Below are 20,545 nucleotides of genomic sequence, written 5' to 3'. Positions count from 1 at the left end.
GGTGCAGGGGAGAGGGAGGAGCAGGACTGACTGTGCTGGGCGCATGTGCCGAAGTGGGAATGCTCTGTACACGGTCGCTGACTGCCTGGGCGAGGGGCTGCTCCCCTGTAGGTGCCAAAGGGTAACATGCTCCTGGGCAGAGCAGGCACCAGGCGGGGTGTGTGGGGCACCCGCCCGTCTGGGCCAGTGTGAATGGATGAACGCCCCACTCACTGGAGGCTCCAGAGATGCTGGGAGCTGCAGGCTGGAACCACGCCTGGAAGAGGGCGGTGCCGGCAGGCGGAGCCTGTGCATGCCGTGTGGCACCGGGACAGAGTTCTCACCGGGCTGGGGAGCGGGTGAGCCCAAGGAGCTGAGAGCCGAGTGCTCCCAGGACCAGCCCTTAGCGCCGCCCTGGGGGTCAGCACTGACCGTGCTCCTGCTAACACCAGGCTAACCCTACTTCAGCTCAGGGGAGCTGATGGGGTCCCTCTGGCAGGCCCTGGCTCTGCCCTACCTTCTCCAGCGCCTCCCTCTGCTTCTCTTGGCAGGAGGCAGTTTTCAGCATCAGCTCCTGGATGGTCGTCTCCGCTGCAGTCAGCGTGCGGGTGCTTTGCCTCTCTCTGGCCTGGGCTGCTTCCAGCTCCGCCTGCAGCTGGGCCAGGGCCGCCTCCTGGAGCGTGGCCTTCGGGGAGGACAGCGCTGTCAGCTGGGCACCAGCGGCTGGACCGGCTTTTGGCCTGTGGCGCACAGTGAGGCTGGGGCACTCACCTTGCTGGCTTGCTGCTGGATCCGTAGCTGGGCTTGGCCCAAGCTGCTCCTGGTGCTCTCCAGCTGGGCACGGCCCTGGCTCAGCTGCTCCTGCAGGCGCTGGCCCCCCTCCTCCAGCTGCCCCACCCCGCACTGCAGGCCCCGGCTTGTCTGCTCCTGCTCCCGCAGCTAGCACAGAGGCAGGGCTGTCAGCAAGGCGCGCTTGCTCACCCTTTCCACACACAGGCCCCAGCCAGCCGCCGTACCTCCCCCCCGGCCCTCCCTCCCCCCATGGCCACTGCCCCATAGTGGCCTTGTCTCCCCCGCTGCGTGCTCACCGCTTGCTCGCTGCTGTGGAGCTCTTGCTGCAGCGCCTCGCGCTCGCTGGCCAGCACGCTCTCCCTCTCCTGGGCTCTCTGCAGCCGCCGCTGGAGTTCTTCCTCCCTGCCCTGCAGCTGGCTCAGCTCCTCCTGCAGGGCACGCTGGGTGGATTCCTGCTCCTGGAGCTAAGGGAACATGGGACTGCAGGTGCGAGGCCAGCACCGCCCTCTCCCTCCGAGTGAGCAGGGGTCACCGGCCGGGGCAGCATGAGTGCCTCGGGAGGAGATGCTGGGCCGGGCCGGGCAGGGCTGTGGGGTCAGTGGGCTGCAGGAGCTGGGCAGCTGCTGGTTTGGGCAAGACAGCACTTCCTGCATGGCTGATGCTTCCAGCGGGTGACCGTCTCCCCCCCCCCCCACAAGCAGGGTGCTCCCTTTCTGTCTCGCCTGCCTGGTGCCCAGGGGCCAGGCCCCCCGTGTGCAGTCCCAGGGGAAGGCCACGCCGAGCCTGTACCTGCTGCTGCAGGGCTTTCGCCTGCTCCTGGCTGCTCCCCAGTTTCAGCTCCATCTTGGCCATTGAGTGCTGATGTTGCATCCCCTGCTGCACAGCCACCTGGTGCCTCTGCTTCCACTGGCTCAGCTCCGCCTTCAGGTGCTCGAGCAGCTTCCTGCGGGCGAAGCCCCAAGGCAGAGCAGCTCCAGCCTCTGCCCCTCCTGCCGCATGAGCCCAGCCGGACGCCCCACGCTGCAGGCTCACAAAAATCAACCCTGGCTCTTCCCCTGGGACCCTTCCCATCCCGAGTGGCTCTGGCCCGGGTCTCTCTGCCCCACAGCCACGTCGCTGAGTGCTGACTGGTGCTGCTCTGGGTCACGGAGTCTGGCACGAGCAGATGCCAACACCCCGTGCCCCTTGCTGGGCTCTTCCCACCTCCACCAGGGGCCACTGGCAGGTCCCCAGCTGTTCCCACCTGCTCTGCTCCACCTCATCCATGCTGCTGGCCAGCTGCTCCTGCAGCGCCCGCTGCTCGGCCTCCAACCTGCGGCTGGCCTGCTCCAGCCGGACAACCTCGGCCACGCGCTCGCTCAGCTGCTCCTGTGTGCTCTGCAGGCTGCTCTGGGCCAGCAGCAGCCGCTCCTCCTGCTGCACCAGCTCCTGAGCTGCCGGAGACAGGGAGGGACGAGCTTACCCAGCCGCTGCCCGTCACCCACAGCAGCTGCTCCCCGTCCGGCTGCAGGAAGGAGAATCCTGCTCCTGAGCATGCCCAGAGCTCTGCCATTGACGCAGCTTGGAGCTGAGGCGCCTGTGGGCAGCTGGAGCCCATCACCTGCGTGTCTGGGAGGCTCTGAGATGACTGGAATGGGCAGGCGCAGCCGTCTGCCATCCCCCAGGGTCAGCGACCACAGGAGCGTGGCCCACTGCGTGACTTCCCGGCCGTATCGTACAGGGAAGGTGGGACGCACGCTGGGGCGGGAGGGGACTGTGCGGTACGCGGGCACTCCCCCCCTGCAGCTGGCAGATTCCGAGCGGGAACATCCCGGGCTTATGGCACAGGGGCTGGCACCTGCCAGGCCTCGGGTGGGGGTGTCTCTGGGGAATGGCCCAGGCGGGCAACGTGTCTCGCCTGCCTTCTCCGAGAGCCTGAGGCCAGTGGTGCCAAGGGCCCAACCAGGGCGCGGCTGCCTCGCTCACCAGCCGCCTGCTGCTGCTGCTGGCTGTCCTGCTGGCGCTGTCTCAGCAGCTGGATCTGCTCCTGCAGGGTGCCGCTGGCTGCCTGGCTCTGCTCCCTCTCCTGCTGGGCCTGCTGCAGGCGCCCATCCAGGCTGCTGGCCTCTGCGCGCTGCCTCGCCACCTCCAGCTCCGTCTCCTGCAGGGCGGCCTGCGCCTGGCGGAGCTGCTCATCCCGTCTCTGCACAACCTGTGCCAAGAGAGACCGCAGCACTGCCACCGACCCTGCCCCAGGCCACGCCACCCGCAGGCTGGACCCCGCCCTCCGGCACAGCCCCACGGCCACAGGTGCCCTCCACATGGCCCCCAGGTGCTGCCGCGTCTGCCTGAGACTGTTGGGGAGGCTGGAGCCCTCTCCTGCTGGGAACGCACGTTGGCCCAGGGCCCCTGGCTTGTCCCTCCTCTGGGTTCCCGTCGCCTGGGCTCACCTGCTCCCTCTGCGCACACAGCCTGCGGCTCTCCCTGAGCTTGCACTCCAGTTTCTGGATCAGCTGCTGCAGCTTGGCCACCTCCAGCTGCTTCCGCACCACCTCAGCAGCTGTGTCCTGCCTCAGGCGCTGCACCTCCAGCTCCAGCTTCCCGAGGGCTGAGAAAGCAGCGCCAGGCTAGTGCCAGCTCCTGCCTCCTGCAGACGCCCTGAGCCCGCGGAACGGACTCGCGGCGCTGCGCACGCACTGTGCTGGCCGGGCTTCCGGCCCCGCGTACGGTTCCCTTCTGAGCCCCAGGGTGTACTCGGGCTGCTAGCCTCCCAGTGCCACGGCCACGGCCACGCTGCCAGCTGGAGCTCACTGAGAGACGGCGTGGGGCAGCTCCAGCCCAGCGTGCAGCGAGCTACACGGCTGGGCAGACACCGCGCGGCGTGCCACAGGCCAGGGCTGTCCTGGCCCGCCAGCACGGGGCCCTGCCCAGCCGTGAGCAGCACCTGGCTGCAGCTCCTCCCCAGGCTGCGGGTGGCTCCCTGACGGCCCAGTCCTTGCCCTGCCTGACTCATGGCCAGGCAGCCAGGGACTCTGGGCTCCCCACAGGCTCAGCAAGGAAGACAAGGTTGCCTAGCCCTAGCCACCTTGCCACCCACCCAGGGCTCCTTGCAGTCCCGGCTGGCATGGGGCGTAGCTCACAACCTGAACAGCCCCCCTGGGGCAGGCCCTTGGTGCTGATTCTCTCGCTCTGATGGGCAGTGCTGACATGGCTGGGGCTGAACGCGCAGCGGCGTCCCCCCAGGGTGCCCTGGCTGGCAGGAGGAGACGGCCGCCTCTTGCGTTACCTTTCATGGTGCTGTTCTTCTGCTCAGCCACTCGCACCAGCTCCAGCTTCAAGTCCTGCACCAGGCACTGGTACTCCTCGGCCCGCTGGTTGTGCTTGGAGCTTTCCTCTTCGGCGTGGATCAGCTGCTAGACAAGCAACACAGCAGCACAGCTCAGTCACTGCCGTGGGCAGCCAGCCAGCTGCCAGGCCTGGCTGGTCCTAGAGAGCAGTCCCAGGGACCTAGGGCAGGGCAGGCATTGGCCGCCCAGTGCCGCCCTGGCGCTCCCTGCCGACAGCACTATGGGGGAGTGGGGGAGGGATGTTCCTACCTGCTGGAGTTTCTCTGCCACGGCTGCTTGGCTCTCGTAGCTGGCGTTGGAGTGACTGTGGGTGGCTGTGTAGGAGGCAAACTCGGTCTGCACGTTCTCCAGAGTCTCTTCTTCTTGCAAGCACTGAAACCAAGGCAGCAGGATACCAGTGGGCCGGGCCCCAGAGATCCCCTGGGCAGCAGGGTGCAGAGGGGTTTCCTGGACTCCCCCGGGGCTGAGTCTATAGACCTGTGCCAAAGTGCAGCATGTGAGGCCTCCCCCAACGGCCAGGAACAGCCGGAGGTCCGAGCTGTGCGTACGGCTGCGAGGTGTGCAGCGACAGCGTTAGCCCGAGACAGGTGTTTGTACGGTGTGTGCAGTACGCCACGCCACCCGACATGCTAATCGGGCTCTGGTTGGGCGGGGGGGAGACGCTTAGCTCTGCCTGGCTGACCACTGTGTATTGTGTCTTACAAGGGAAGGCTGTTTGCACATGGGGCTGCAGCTCAAGCCTGCAAAGTTGACAAGAGCTCACAGAAATCTGCGAAAGGCACACCCAGCAGGGATGAGGATCGAAGAATTAATCTGGTGTCTCAGGAGAGGCAGAGCCACCCCATAGCTCTCACACAGAGACCCCTTCAGCCTGGCTGGTAAGCGCAGGGAGAAAGACGTTGGGGGTGCGTTGACCTTCATTAGCCAAGTACTATTACGGTTTTGTTTTACATGTAACCATCTGTTTCCAGTACATCGACTTGCTGTCCTGGGACTCGCTCTCGTGGGTCAAGAAGAGACCCTTGTTCTCACAGTCCCCGCAGGGAAGTGGTGAGGGATAAGCAGTACGGAGACCCGGAGGCGAAGCTGCTAGGTGGGGTGTCCTGTACCTTGGGACGCTGCGAGTGCTGCCAGGGCCCAGTGGCTCGGTGCTGGACCTGCCTGGGGGTGCTCACAGGACTCGGGGGCAGAGGAGCCTGTGCAGACTGGGAAGGGAGGGCTGGCGCAGTCGGGGAGCTGACCCCTGGCAGGCACAGATGAGGCTCCCTCAGGCTGAGGGCAGGTGTTAGCGAGGGGCCACCTGGGATACACCACATGGCGGGAGGGTGGAGCGGGAAGCCCAGGGAATGCCTGGGGGGGGGCTGCCTGTGCTGGTGTGTACGTTTTAGGAGGCTGCAGGGAAGAGCCACAGAAAGGATTTGAGGGCGGGAGAAAATGCCTGGCCGTGAGGCTTCAAGAGCTCGATCTGTCGATCTTCCCCGGGGAGACTGAGCGGCGACGTGATTACAACGGCTCCGTATCTTCACAAGGAGACAATACCGGGGCTGCAAGGCAGCGCAAGGCAGAACTAGAATCAAGGCCTGGACATTCAAGCCAGACACGTCCAGCTGAGCAATAAGGCAAAAACCGTTAGCAGGGTGGGCGAACAACCCCGGGGGCCTCGCCAACTCCAGAACGGACCCCTCTCTGAAAGGGGCTTTGGCCACTCAAGTGGGGCTGAACATGGGGGTAACTAGGTGAAACTCCTGGTACCCAGGAGTTCAGCCTGCATAATCGGACACTCCTTTCTGGCCGTAGAGAGAACAGTTACTTGCTGGCTGTGCGACTCCCACCTGGGGGAGATCAGCAGCACGGCTGGGCCTGCGCCGTGCATAGTCCCCCTCGCCCGCCTGAAGAGCTGGAGAGCAGAGCAGCTGCACCCAGCCGTCCCTTGCTCACTCAGAACCCCGGCTCCGGCGGACTCTGGAAAGGCAGGCTCAGTGAGCGGGTCGTGGGGGCAACGTCAGGCAAAAGCACAGGGCAAGTAACCGGGCGGGTGCCTGCAGCGCCCACTGGCGGGGACTGACGAGCAGCGGCCCCCCACGAGACGGTGGGACCGAGGAGGCTGCCCTGCCGAACGGGCTTGCATCTGCTGCCAGCTCAGGGCAGAGCCAGGGTTCCACCGCTCAGCAGCCGACATGGCGCTGCGCCTGGGGCATGCAGAGGCTGCAGCGTGTGATCTGGTGGGGCGAGCGGTGCTGGTTGGAGGGGGCGGTCCGTCGGCCATATGGTAGCAGGCTGATGTATGCTGCATCATCCCTTTTGAAAGGCTCTGGGGGGAGCCGGCGTGAGCCTCTGAAAAACAGGGCTGGGGAGCTGGCGGGAAAGGCTTAGTCCTGCCAAGGTAGGATAATCAGGCCCCTGTGGCACTCATAGCTCCTGCGGAGAAATGGACTTGGGAACGTAATGGCCTGGCTGATCTGACAGTGTGATGCAGCTGGGGGATTAACCGTGGGTGAGGCTCACCACAGCTTTGAGCCCGTGGGTGCTGGGTAAGGAAGGGCAGCCACAGAGCTGTTTGCTGGCTGGGGGGCTAGTGACTAACAAGCCCATCTTGAGCATGAGCTGGTGTGACAAGCACCAGGTGAGAGGCTCCAAAGGTGGCTCCATCAAGTTAAGGCCAATACCGAGATCCCATGTCAGATGCTCTCTCACCAGTGGGTCAGCACATACTCGCCCCATCAGCTATCTGGGTAACCGTGGGGGGAGACGAATGGCCCCTGCCTGCAAGGGGGAGTGATTGCTGCCAGGTGCACTTTAAGGGCACTGAAGGGGTGTCCAGAGCATTTCAAATGCATAGTCTAATGGAGGATTTTGGGTGCAGGGGCCAGCCCTGGCTCAATTTGGGCTTCAATTTGAAAACCTTTTCCATTTGGAGGAGTAAATCTTCCTCCTGGGAGCGTCCCACTTAGCAGCAGGGTCTCGTACTCACAGGGAGCTGCCTCCGGTGATAGCATGCAACCAGCCACATCCCAGGCTGTCAGATGGAGCAACGTCGGGTCTGGATGGAGTACCTGCCCTTGGTTCTGCGCTATTCTGTCTGGACCACTCGGAAGTGACATGGGAGGCTGGACACAGGAGATCTGTCAGCATCCTGCTGGGCCTTGCATGTCACTCTTGGAATCAAGGAAATCAGTGGAAATCAGGGGCCCTTGATCCCATGGTAGGAGGAAGATGTGTAATGACCCTAGGCGCATGTCTCCCTGGCACAAAAGGCTGGACAATTTGTATAATCTTTGGTGGTAAATGGGTCTATAATGGGATTCCCTTCCTGCAGTGAAATATTGATTGGATGATGGAGCTGGTCAGGGAGCACACATGGTTGGTGGACTGTCTGTGCATGATGTCTGCCAGGTTGCTGCTGACTCCTGGAAGATGAAGAGCAGCTGGGAGTAGCTGAGATTATCCTGTGTTGTTGACATCACGTCCGCCCTCCCTTGGGTGCCTCTCGGCCTAGGGGTGATAAGCAGATGCTTCCTTGTTTGTTTACGCTGTACAGCACGTCGCAGATATGCTGTTTCTGAGACGCTGCTCTGGGGAGGGCTGTAGGACAGGCTGGGATCCCATGCAAGTGAACCAGATCACGGGTGCATTTATGGTGAAGAGCCATGTCCTTTGGAGGCTAAGTCCCTGGTACCTGGAGTCGGTCCAGGGGTTGCTGCACCCTATTCTTGAATCTGTGACCAGGGTCTTTGCAGGAGGAGGTGTGGATAAGCACCCCCTCATTGTGATGGATCTCTGGGAAATCCAGGGCATTGCCCTGGGGCCTCCAGTGGCCGTTCCTTCTCTGCCAGCTGCTCTTGTTCTTCCCTGTCTGCAGCCAGGGGCTGGCAGAGACGCAGGAGGCGATGGAAAGCCGGTTACTGCCTCAGCCTTGCGGGCGTGATCCTGACCTGAGAATTTGGTCAGTCCAGTTGCTAGGAACACGTGGAAGGATTTTACCTTGAACCAAGTCTAGTCTGTTAAATTTTAGTTACTAGGACGTGTTTTGAGTTTATTTCTCTTGTAACCATTGCTGACTTTAATATCTTATACTTGTACTCACTTCAGATCTACCTCTTTGTAGTTAATTAAACTTGTTTTATTCTTTAATCAAAACAACCCAGTGTTGTGTTTAAATTGAATTGTTTGGGTAATGCCAGTTAAAGTAACAAACTGTTTCTCCTTTGAGGGGCACAGCTCCTCTAATACCTGAACTGCCCAGGAGAGGGCTGGAGTGTGCAGAACACACGTTTCTGGGGAAAATTCAGGACTGGGAGTGTGCTGGGGTCACTCTGCGGGTAGTAACCAAGGCTGCTGGAAGCCAGAGTGTGGCTGCTTTGTAGCTGACAGGCTGCTGGGCTCAGAGGGGCTGGCCCAGGACTGCGGCTACACACAGACACTGAGGGGTGACCCCCAGGCTGTCTGGCTGGTTGTGAGCAGCCCATGCTGGGAGCTACAGCATCAAACTGTTGTGAGGCACTCCAGGTCACAGGGTAAGTGGTGACAGCCCCTCGCCGGTCTGGACTGCTCCCTAGAATGGGACAGATACCCAATGTGACTTGTGTTTCCAGCTGGGACCAACAGGCAGCCAGTGCAGATTCCAGAGCACTGGTGTCCCTCATCCCGACAGAGATGCGCTGCGTTCCAACAGAGCATGCTGTGGCAATCTGGAGGGACGGTGTGTGAACGTGTAACGGGTGAGCATGTCCACGTGAGGTGGTGTGTGATAGTGAGTGGGCAGGGGAGCAGGTGTGAATGCTGGCGTGCAGGTGACGTTCTCTAAAGCACTGACAACATGCCAGCACTGCACACAGGCCCTGCCCCAGGGAGCTCAGGCTGACCCAGGAACACAGGCAGTGCACCAGGAGGGAGAGAGCCAGGCCAGCTGCCCCACTTCTCTTTGCTCACCTTGGTCTGACTGGCAACCAGCTGCTCTTGGAGGCCCTGGATGCTCTGCTCACCCTGATGGGCATGCTGACGGCTCCTGGACAGCTCCTCCTGGGTGGCATGAAGTTTTTGAGTCAGCTGCTCCATGGCCGTCTGGTTCCTCCTGCCTGTCATCTCCTGCTGCAGAACCAGCTGCTTGCTGCACAGGTTGATGATGGTGTCATCACACTCCCGCATCTGCAGCAGGGACGAGGAGCAGTTGTCAGAGGGGCCAGACAGTAGGACTGGCTCAACCCATGGTGCTGATCAGTGGGGTAGGGGCTGGGCCAGCTCCCCTGCCTGCGGCCTGGCTCCCTTCCGAGGGAAGGATTGAGAATGACACGGGAGGAGGCCGGCTGCCCACTCCATGAGGCTCCCAGGGAGGAGAGCAGAGGCAGACGGGCAGCCAGAGGCCACTGAGCACCATGGAGAGCCTTGGGCCTGAGTCTGTGCAGCCCTGACACCAGGGCAGAGTGGGTGCCCAACCTGCCTACTGTCACCTGGTGAATTTCCCAGCTGTTCTGCCCCAGGCCAGTGCTTCTCTGAGCAGAGCTGGAAGTCTCGTGTCGCACGCTCAGCAGCGCCAGCCTGGTCACTAGCCATGGGAGAGCAGCACTAATGGCCTTCCCATGGCCCCTGCACTAGGGTGGTTCCCCTCAGATCCCATGTGTCGGGAGCATGTGCAAACCCTCTAGAGCCCAGACACCAGGGCAGACCCCACTGGCATTGTTCACTCGAGCCCTCCACCCCAGCAGGTGAACTGGAGAAAGCCCTGAAGGGCAACCACAGAAAACCTCTCAGCACAAACAAGGACACGGGGCTTGTGCAGCCTGGGCTAGCTGCACCCTAAACTGTCCCCGGCTGGAACTGTGCTGGCAAGAAGCCTGTGGGGCTACTGCTCGCATGGCCAGGCCCACGTGCCTAAATCCCTCCAGTGCGACGCAAGGTAAAGGCACCGAGGGAAAGCACAACCAGTTCATTTCTAATCCGAGGCGCAGGGCTCACATGGCCAGGCCGGGCCCCACCTGGCTGCTCATGTCCCGGAGCTCCTCCTCCAGGCTCTGCACCTTGCCCTCCAGCTCGCCAGCTCTGTTCAGGGCGGCCTGGTACTTCTTCTTGTACAGATCCAGGCTGCTCTCGGTGGAGCTGCTCTTGCTCTTGGCCATGGCCAGGTGCTCCTGCGCCTCTTGGAGCTGCTCCTGCTGCTGGCAGAGCTCCCTCTCCTGCTTCTGCATCACCTCTTCATAGTAGAACACCTGGGAGTGCGACAGCACCGGGGAGCCGCCTGCCAGCCTTTGCCCCACTGCCCTGTTGTTAGTGCGCCTGTTGGCCAGGCAGGGTTCAGGCCCGAAGGCCAATCAGAGATGGACAGGTCCAGTCCGGTCCATCCTCTGGCTTGGGCAGGACAGGTCCTTACCGGTCTAGTCTCAAATCTCCCAAGCAAGAGAGCTTGGCTCCTCCCCAGAGCATCTCCCCCACAGCTGGGCATGGCTCCCTGGCAGGGGACTTCCTCGGCTTCCTCCTTGTCACTCCCCCGCCCCTTCCCCCTCCAGCTCTGTTCTCAGCACTGGCCAGGTGCTCTGCACCAAGCAGGGTGCTGTCCCCACCGTGCGCAGAGGCACCAGGACCCTGCTGCGGGTGCTGACCCAATGTGGTGCCGGGCACAGAGGAATACAGGGCTGGAGCTGGAGCCCTGGGGATGGGAGGCTGCTTCCGGTTCAAGCTAGTTACACTGGCCAGGGCTGCTGATAACCAGAACCAGCCCGAGCACACATCAGGCCCCTTCCCTGCCCCTGGATCCACGACAAGGGGGCCCTGATGGTGCCTGACTTGAGACTCTCACCCTCCCTGCTGTCCTGCTCCATGCCCGGGGTGTGGCCCAGCCCCAGAGGGGGCTGATGGGACATTCTGGGAGCTGCAGGGCCCTGCCTGAACGAGGGCTCAGCTCTGGGCTGCCTGCTGAGAGGGGGTGACCCTCCCAGGAGCCATACCTCCTCTTTCAGCGTCTGGCATTGCTGCAGCAGGAACTCCAGGTCCAAGCTCTGCCTCTCCATCGTGGACTCCCGCTGCTGCAGGTGGCTCAGATTATCCTGGTTCTTCCCTTTGCAGACATCCAGCTCCTGCTGAAGGTGCTGCAGCTTGGCCCGCAGCTGCTCCAGTTCTGTCTGGTGGGCTCGCTCGCGGGATTCGAGCTGTCCCTGCAGCTGCTCCACTAGCATTGCCTGCTCCTGGCCCTAGGACACAGGCCAGAAAAGCAGAGTCCCACACTGAGCAATACAACGCCGGGCAGACCTCAGCCAGGTGCCCACTGTAACGCAGCAGTCAGGCCTCCCCTGGTTCTGACCCCACCTCCCTGCGCACAACCCTGGCCCGGTGGGCTCTCAGGCCAAAGGGTACCTGGCAAGTTGGAGTGAAACCAGTTACGTCACTTCTGAGTTATTCTCACAGGCTCCAGCATGAAATTTGGGGCTGGGCGAAGGCCAAGGTAATGGAGGCCAGAAACGCGCAGTGGGACCAGTTCTGCAGAGAACGCCAAGAAGGACTTAACCATTTACAGCCTGCAGATTCATGCAGGCCACTTGGAGGGCTCTGTCCCCAGCGGGAGGATGTAGCTGAGTATCCCAGGCCTAGACCGTGCACAGACTGGCCGCTCTGCGGTACCAGACAGACAGATGGACAGGGTTGACCAGCCCCTCTGCGGTACCAGACAGACAGATGGACAGGGTTGACCAGCCCCTCTGCGGTACCAGACAGACGGATGGACAGGGCTGACCGGCCCCTCCGTGGTACCAGACGGACGGACAGCGCTGAGTCAGTTCAAGACAAAGGATTCAGGAGGCGACCCCAGTTCCAGACAACGCAGAGCTGCTGGGGCTGTGAACTGTTCATACACTGAGGGGCAGTCTTAGGCAGCGGAGGCGCCGACTCCATGAGTGCTCTGGGGCTGAAGCTCCTCTCCCGCCCACCGGCAGCCCCCGCCAGTCAACTTCTCCCCCTCCCTCCCAGCCCTTTCTGTTCTGTGGCGTGCAGGAGGTGTAGGAGTGTGGACGGGGCGTGGGCAGGAAGAAGCGGGGTGGGGTGGAGGCTTGGGAGAAGGGGTGGGATCGGGATTCGAGCACCGGCCTGGAGGAAGCCGGCACCTGTGCGCTAGAGGAGATGGTAAGTGGAGCACACAAGGTCTACACACTGACCAGACCCAGGGCCAGGGCTGGCAACGCTCTCAAAGCCAGACAGCTTCCATCGCTCGCTCCTGTCTTTAGAATCCCCAGGAAGCCAGTTGCCTCGCTGAGGGTTAACACCACGGCAGGGCTGGCTACGTGCAGGCAGGGCTGGGCAGAGAACAGGGCTGGCAAGCTCTCACCTGGCTGATGCAGATCTCCCGCTCATGCTGGGGCTGCTGGATGCAGCAGGTCTGCTCCACCATGGCCTTTTCCCGCTCCCCGCAGATCTCTTGCAGGCTTCTTACGTCATCTTGCAGCTGGTGGAGCTTTCCCTTCAGGCCGCTCCCCTCTGTGGCTCTCTCCTTCCCCTGGGCAGCACCACAAACACACACATCACTGACCCAGACGGTCAGGACAGAGGCAATGGGACAGCACCATGTGTTAGCCTCAGCGCACACAAGCGACTACATGGCGACAATGGAATGCACCGGCCTGGGTGATGGCACTTGGGGCCAGAGCCCTTGTCTGCTCTGCTGGGCTCCCTCGCACCAGCGGGTCTCACTTCGCACCAGGTGGTCGGTGGCTGCACAACTCCGCCCTTTATATCCTTCGCCCTGGGCTCCCAACTACACACGAGGGCACACAGAGCAACTGTCCTGCGTAAAAGCCCTGGCGCGTGTTGGAGCACGGACCGAAGGGGCTGCTCGCCCAGTCTCCACGCCCAGCTGATAACCATCACTGGCAAGCAGCCCCGAGGCAGCAAGAAATGGGACTAGCGGATTCGTCCTGCTGGGACTGTTCCCCTGCAGGGACTCGCTGGTGCTTTGTTCAGTGAGGGGCCACGCCCTGCGGCCCGAAGGTGGGGGATGGAGCCTCTCCCTCGCTGGGTGGAGCTCTACACACTCAGCCCCCTCGGGCACTGCACCGAGCCCTTCTGACACTTGCTCTCAGGGCTCAGGGATATGAGAGACTGGCTACCCCAGAGGTGGGCAAACTATGGCCCGCAGGCCACATCCGGCCCGTGGGACCCACCTGCCCGGCCCCTGAGCTCCTGGCCCGGGAGGCTAGTCCCCGGCCCCTCCCCTGCTGTTCCCCCTCCCCCGCAATCTCAGCTCACTGCACCGCCAGCGCCATGCTCTGGGCAGGGGGCTGCGAGCTCTTGCCGCGGGCAGTGCAGCTGCAGAGCCGCAGCCTGACCCGGTGCTCTGTGCTGCGCGGTGCCATGGCTGGCTCCAGCCGGGTGGCACGACGGCCTGTCCTGATGCTCTGGGCGGCGCGGTCAGGGGGCAGGGGGGGTTGGATAGAGGGCAGGGGAGTTCGGGGTGGTGGTCAGGGGTGTGGATAGGGGTTGGGGTGGTTAGAGGGCGGGGAACAGGGGGTTTGGATGGGGCAGGGGTCCCGGGTGGCATTCAGGAATGAGAGGAGGGGTTGGTTGGAGCAGTGGGGGGCAGTCAGGGGACAGGGAGGGGTGAACGGGGCAGGGGTCCTGGGGGGGCTGTCAGGGGACAGGGGGGGTCAGATAGGGGGCGAGGACTGGGCCACGCCTGGCTGTTTGGGGAGGCACAGCCTCCCCTAACCGGCTCTTCATACAATTTCAGAAACCAGATGTGGCCCTCAGGCCAAAAAGTTTGCCCGCCCCTGGGCTACACTAATTGCCGAGCAAAGGCCGTCACACAGGGCTTGCGCCCAGCACCCTGGAACTGTAGCCAACCATGACGATTCCCCGCTGGGCCCATCATGCCCCGACTACAGAGGGGCTGCAGGGCAGACAGGTCACCACAGTCCATGGACAGACCATACAGCCAGGGCTTCTGCAGTGCTGCAGCCCTGCGAGGAGCTCCTTGCCCCAGGAGATGCTGCGAGTTTAACAGACCCCGAAGGCTGAGATCTGAAAGCTCACCTCATCCTTTGCTTGCATCAGCTCCTCCTCAGCACTTTTCAGGTCTCCTCTGAGCTTCCCGATGGTCTGGTCACGGCTGCACACCTGCAAAGCCCATGGCTGGTAAAGCAGCCTTCCCGCAGTGGGAATTCTGGAGATAATGCTTAGAACTTAGAACCCCACTTCCGAAAACATTCCACCGTGGGCACGGCCTGCCCGGCTTCAGCAGCCTGGGAGGGGCGGTGTGGGGAGGAAGGCAGCCTGCAGGGGCAGGGCTAGCAGGGAGACGAGACAACAAAATAACAGCAGCAATTAGCTCAAAGCATCAGAGCTCCAAGAGCTGGGAGGAAGGCGCCAGTCATCTCACGGGGCAGCCACCGTTGGCCTAGGCGCTGCCCTTCTGAAAGGGACACTCAGGCAAGGTGAATCTAGGAGCCCACAAGCCAGGGGACAGACTAATCCATAGCAGGAGAAACGCCCCCATAGCAGCCTGCCAAGAGGATGGTCTGGAGGAAGAGAAAACCTTGCTGTCCTCTTCCCAGTGCTGTCTGCCTACCTCCTGCCGCGCGGTCTTATGCTTCTCTCTCAGGATGGCCAGCTCCCCGGCCTGCTGCTGCTGGTCTGAGCGCAGCTCTGCGAGCTGCCCTGCGCACCTGGAAAGCTCTTCTCGGGCTGCCACAAGGTCGGCTTTCTGCTGCTCCACCAGCTGGTCACGCTGCAGCCGCTGGGCAGAGGAATGGAACAGCTGGAGCCAAAGCCAACTTCCCAGACACCGCAGGCCAGCGCAGCTCAGATACCCAGGCTGAGGGAGCCATGGAGCGCTGGGCAGATGGGGCAGGCAGCCCCGCAGTGCTGCTCTGGAGAGTCACACCTGGAGCCATTGCTAATGCTGTTGCTTTACCAGGCCAAGGTGAGGCCCCGCTGGGCAATGAATAGGAAATGCAGGTGGGCCGCACGGGAAAGAAGCAGACTCCTGGAACCTCCCCAAGACAGGCTGCGGGCAGGGAGACGGCTCCTCGCCCTGAGACAATCTCACCAATACAGCCCTTGCCACATGCATGCTCCTTCCTTAGCTCAGGGCAATGAGAAGGCCCAGGGGCTCTGTCTGTGCCCAAGATCCACGCTGGGACAACGGTGCTCAGCCCTCCCCCTGCAGGGCCCCTCCGTCAGAGGGCAGGGGGCCAGGACATGGGCCCTGGAGGGACAGGCGGAAAGGGGGGCTCCAAGTGGCTCTTGGGTTGCCAGTTGTTCTTGAGCCAGGGCAGGGAGCAAGCTGTGGGGACTAAGTGAATGGTCGCCCGTGGTGCTGACTGCAACCCCCACTCTCCTGCCTGCCGGTCCTGCAGCAGTACCACCTGCCCTTGCATGGCTTCAGCGCGCCCCTCTATCCTCCGGGCCGAGTGGGAAGGACAGGCAGGATCGGGGTGTGGCACCAGCTCCAGCAAAGCTTCCCACCCGCCCCACCCCCAGGAAGCCATGTGAGCTGGCCACGTGCAAAGGCACAGACACGACTGAATGGAGGCTCAGTGTCTGCTTCTCTCCCTGAGCCTCAGCTGGGGCCCTACCTGGGTCTCTGACTCCTTCTGGACGTCCTCTTTCCCTTGCCTAGCACCCTGCAGTGCTTCCTGAGCGTCTCGGAGCTGCTCTTGCAGGCGCTGGAGCTCCTTGTCTTTCCTCTGCAGCTCCTTCTTCAGGGAGCATGACTCCAGCTGTGATGTGCTCAGCAGCGCCTCCAGCTGGGCCGCCTGAGGACACGATGCAAGAGCCTGTCTCAGCGTGTTGCTGGCGGCAGCTGCTGTCCTTCGGGCCTGTCCTGGAGCCGTCTGCTTTAGGCTTTGCTGGAGCCAGAAGCTGAACTCGCAGCGTGAGCCAGGGCAGGCCTGGGCAGAACAGTAACACACCAGGCACTGGCTAACTAAGGGAGCATATTCCTGACTGGCGAGGATGGTGCAGATCTCTCAAGTAGCTGTGTAAATGCATTCCCAAGGGATGGGACAAGAACACCCGACCCTCCAAAGGACCAGGAGGGGCGGAGAGGCTAATGGAGGCAGGTACAAGGAGCAGGGTGGTAACTGACCACGTCAGGCGTATGAGAGGTAACGTGTCTGGATCAGGGTGTAAAAGGAGATGTCCTAGGAGGGAGCCTTTGTACTTGCAGAGGGGCTGGCAGCCTGGTGCGCTGACACCATTGCTGCTGCACGTAGGGGTTAGTGCGCCTGTAACCATTGAGCCGGGGCGCTAGCACTGTCCTCCCTCCACTATGAACCTGGCCAAGCGCCTTTGCCACCGAACCGAGCCAGGTCTGCAGAAGGAACACGCTGCACGGCCTGCTAATGCAGCTGGCCTCAGGGCTCCAGGAACAGCAACGCTGCAGCATCAGCAACACTTCGCAGTACTGACAACATCTGCCAGCACGGCCTGCATCGTCTCCCTCCACCAGCCCCAGTCTGGTGCCTGCATGCTGTGGAGAAGCCTGCACCGAGCCTGAGGGATGCTAGGGGACACAAAATGAGCCATATGGCCACAGTGCCTGCTCCAGGAGCCTCTGCCCAGAGATCTGAGACACTGCCCACGGCCTGGCAACATGGTGCCAGGCAAGACTCTGCCATGCCCTTTGTGTGTGAAATTAGAAGTTCCCTGAAACTTCAGCCAGAGAGACCCCCACACCCTCCAAGACAGCCCTGCCAGTGCTAGCAGCAAGCAGGAGGGGTGGAGAGTGGAAGGCAGAAGAGACAGAAGATGTAGGTTCTCACTCAATGCTGGTGCAAAGGGAAGAGGCGCTAAGCAGTGGGCTCTCCCTTAGCTCCAGACGGGTACCTCTCTCTGCACCATCTTCAGCTCCTGGTGCAGTGACTGCCCTTTCCTCTGCAAACCCTGCAGCTGCCCTTCTTTGAGCTGGACTCTGGATTCGGCTGCCTCCCACGAGACCTGGGATGCTGCCAGGCTATCCTTCAGCTGCCCAAGGGTGTCCTCCCAGCGCGGGGCCTGTCCCACAAACCACGCGGATGTCAGCAGAAGCCCTCCCCACCCTCGCCTGCCCTCCCGCTGAGCTAGCAACAGAGGTGGGAAGAGGTGCACCCACGATAACAGCTCGAGGCAGGAGCCTGGGGTCCCTCAGCCTCCATCCCCCCAGGACCGGGCGGTTCTCCTGAGGGTCACACTGGAGGTGGGGGCTGGTAGGGGAGGAGCACCTAACACAGCACTGACCGGTACCAGCCTCTTTACCCAACGGCCTTCTGCACGTGCTGCAAGCAGGAGCCTGCGCCTGGCGAAACACGCAGGTGAACTGAGCATTTGACTCAATGTGACCAGCAAGTGGCTGCATGGAAAGCTGCTCCCTTGCGCCAGGACTGAGCTCTGAGCCGCCGGGCTCTCTCACTCTGGGACATGGTGCAGAAGAACTAGCAGCCCCAGAGCTGGGGGCAAGAGGAGAGAGCCTGGAGTCGCAGAGCCCAGGCTGCTTGCTGGCCTGGGTTGCAATGTTGCACCCCCACTTATTGGCAGGCACAATATACGTCGCTTACGTTTGCAATACCCAAGGTGCCCATGTGGAAAGGGAGGAGGCGAAAGGCTGGGCACCCAAGGCAGGGACAGGGCTTAACGTCAGCAAGGAAATGGCCCAGGAGAGACCCAACCCTGGTAACCCGCTCGGGCTGCAGGCTGCATTGGAGGGCGTCCCACAGGAACCTGACTGCGTCTGGCTGGAGCATACAGACAGGGCCTCAGGGACGAGTGGGGTTGGGGGAGAGCGCCAGAGAAGTTCCTGAAGTTAAGGGAGGAGCTCACCCCAAGCCTGCGCTGCGGAGAGGTGGGGGCCACCCACTCCTGAGGGCTTCCCCAGCAGGCCTGCCGGCTCTTGGAGAGAGACAAGCGGGAAGAAGAGGTGATGGGAGATAAAGGAAGAGAATGCGGAGCACTGCCTGCTGCCCGCGCATTCCCAGCGCCTTGCAGTCCCGGCCCACATCCCCCAAAGGGGCGGGAGGGACACGTACCTTCTGCTCAGCAGCTTGCACCTCAGCCTTTGCCTTCAGCAGCTCTCTCATTAACTTCTCCACCTGCTCCTCTTTGTGGTGTAACTGTGGAGAGCCCAGAGGGGAATCCAGACGGGAGAGCTGAGAGCCCAGCCGGAGTGTGCAGTGTGCACATACCCTAGGGCCTGAGATGGGACCGGCATTACTGCACCCAGCCACAGGGAGGCACTCAGAGGTGAGGGGGAATTGAGGCCGGATGCATAAGAAATGACCTGGAGAATATTCTAATGGCTCCATAACAATCAATAATACAGCTTCACCTGGACACTGGGTCAGGGCTGGCTGCCCCTCTAAAAGGGCACTGCAGAGCTAAAGGGGCAAGGAGAATGCCTATAGCCTGGGAAAAGTTCTCACATGAAGACAGATTGAAACGATTGGGATTGTTACCTTAGAAAGAGGATGAATAAAAGGAGACATGATAAAGGTATATAACGACAGCTCTAGAGAAGGGAAACTGGGACCTTCTGTTCTCCCTGCATGGCACAAGCACAAGGTGACTTTCAATGAAATTAAAAGGTAGGAAGATAAACAAACTGATAAAAGCAAATACTTTTTCATGCAAGGTGTGATTAGACTGTGGAACTCACTACCACAGGAATTCAATAAAGAGAGTATTTAGCAAGTTTCAAAGGACTGGTCATTTATAGGGATACCAAAACCACACAGAGTTATCATAGCTAATGATAACAAAAAGCCATGTTAAATTTCATGCTTCAGGGCTTAAATCAAACCTCTGACAATTAGGCTAGAACTTCATGGGGACAGATTATCTGCCTGCTGCAGCATTCTCTGAAGAAGCTGGCTCTGGGCACTGCCAGACAGGACTCTGGACCTCATGTCTGAGCCAGTCTGGCAATTCCTAAATTCCTATTTAACTTCAATAACTAAGTAACAAGTTGGAGAAAGGGTTTCATTGTTAAACAATCACCTCCTTGCCCTTTCAGTGCACCTCCCTGAGAAACCTCTTGCCCCTATCGCCTGCCAGCACACTGGGGACAGCTGGACATCGCAGACATTTCTAAGCAGGAAAATAAGCAGTACAAATTATTTGGAACAAAAGCCAAACCCCTGCAGCTCTCTGGGACACAGTCAGGGTGGCATGATGCTTGTGTACAGGGAGGAGCACAGATGGAGGTGACTCAGACACCTCACTACCCTGGCCCTAGCCCCCGGGCGCCTATTATCACAGCAGTTGATTGCAGCAGGATGGCGAAAATGAATGCACGTGTCCCTGCTGCAAAGAGCAGGACTGCTCATCCTTTCTCCCAGTGCCAGCACTGCTCACTTGGCTGGTTTCCAGTGTTTGCTCATTCTCCAGCACCAGACCTTGGGCCTCCAGCCTGGCATGCAGAAAGCCAGTCTCCTCCTCCAGGTGGTGACAATGGGCCTGCAGCCGGGCTTGCGCCTCTTCCAGTGCACGGATGGTCTGGTGCGGCTGGATCATCTAGGGGACAAGGAGGTGTAAGAGACACAGACATTAACATGTCTCTTGAAAATACCTTGTTGACAATCTCTCTCTCTCTCTGCTCCCATCTAGCTCTCCAGTGGCAATCACCCTCATGCGTGTTGCACACCCCAGCTTCCTCGCCAATGAGAGTCAACAGGCCCACCCCAACAGGTGAGACATCCTCTCTGGGGGCGTTAATTAAGCTAAAGCTAAAATACGCCATTCCCAGGAAAGTACAGCTCTGATGCTTGTTGAGGAATTCTCCAACTCTTGTTACTTTCTCAAACCAAAGACTCCTATAATTCACTTATGGATGAGCCTTCCACTGCTCTGAGTGTAGCTACGGAGAGCCCCTGCCCCCTCTCCTGTGCAGAGCGCCTGATTGTCTCCCATGTGTTATACAGAACGAGAGAAGAGAAAAAAACAGAGTGAAGGGTTAAACCAATCAGGACTAGCTCGGCTGGTGACTCAAAACCAGTGAGAGTTCCAGAGGTCAAACTTCCTGATACCTCCAGTGCCACACTCTCTCTCTCTATACTCACTCCAACTTACACACTGTATGCTTGTTTGCCTTCTGAACCAGATATTCATCTCTCCGTGTGACTGATCTGTCCAGTTCCCCTGATCTAAGGGATTCTGTTTGTTTTCTTTGTAAATGATTGTTGCACCCTAGAAGTGAGAAGAATTGCAAGGCTCTAGAAAGAAGAAAGCATCACAGAGACTTGGTGGGAACAACACCCATGATTGGCGTACCAACGTTGAGGGCTATCGCTTGTTCCGAAAGGACAGGTATGGGGAAAAGGAGGAGGAGTTGAGCTGCACATCAAGACTGGCTACACTTGCTCCGAGATCCAAGGGGAAGTGAGCAACAGACCTACTGAGAGTCTCTGGGTGAGGATAAGGGAACAGAACCGTAGCGATGTTAGGGTCGGGGGGTCTATTATAGACACACAATCAGGAAGAGGAAGTGGATGAGTTAGTCT

At 60.7% G+C, this 20,545-nt stretch overlaps 1 protein-coding gene across 1 annotated transcript in view; it reads right to left on the bottom strand.

Annotated features, from left to right (window-relative positions):
- Nucleotides 1–20,545, bottom strand: part of PMFBP1 (polyamine modulated factor 1 binding protein 1) — a 356,891-nt gene that overhangs the window by 2,680 nt on the left and 333,666 nt on the right. The window contains exons 14-31 of the mRNA XM_043526068.1: nt 19,401–19,559; nt 18,077–18,160; nt 16,902–17,069; nt 15,650–15,829; nt 14,641–14,808; nt 14,106–14,189; nt 12,406–12,573; nt 11,036–11,278; nt 10,070–10,300; nt 9,027–9,242; nt 4,347–4,469; nt 4,037–4,163; nt 3,201–3,358; nt 2,737–2,962; nt 2,015–2,204; nt 1,561–1,714; nt 1,068–1,235; nt 497–664 (exon numbers count right to left, since the gene is read on the bottom strand). Coding sequence (XP_043382003.1) covers nt 497–664; nt 1,068–1,235; nt 1,561–1,714; nt 2,015–2,204; nt 2,737–2,962; nt 3,201–3,358; nt 4,037–4,163; nt 4,347–4,469; nt 9,027–9,242; nt 10,070–10,300; nt 11,036–11,278; nt 12,406–12,573; nt 14,106–14,189; nt 14,641–14,808; nt 15,650–15,829; nt 16,902–17,069; nt 18,077–18,160; nt 19,401–19,559 — 3,015 coding nt within the window. The remainder of the gene's footprint in view (nt 1–496; nt 665–1,067; nt 1,236–1,560; nt 1,715–2,014; nt 2,205–2,736; nt 2,963–3,200; nt 3,359–4,036; nt 4,164–4,346; nt 4,470–9,026; nt 9,243–10,069; nt 10,301–11,035; nt 11,279–12,405; nt 12,574–14,105; nt 14,190–14,640; nt 14,809–15,649; nt 15,830–16,901; nt 17,070–18,076; nt 18,161–19,400; nt 19,560–20,545) is intronic.

The sequence above is a fragment of the Chelonia mydas genome, chromosome 12, assembly GCF_015237465.2.
Source record: "Chelonia mydas isolate rCheMyd1 chromosome 12, rCheMyd1.pri.v2, whole genome shotgun sequence".
Taxonomy (NCBI): domain Eukaryota; kingdom Metazoa; phylum Chordata; order Testudines; family Cheloniidae; genus Chelonia; species Chelonia mydas.
The sequence above is the reverse complement of the archived record's forward strand: the minus strand, read 5'-3'. Positions and strand labels throughout refer to the sequence as shown.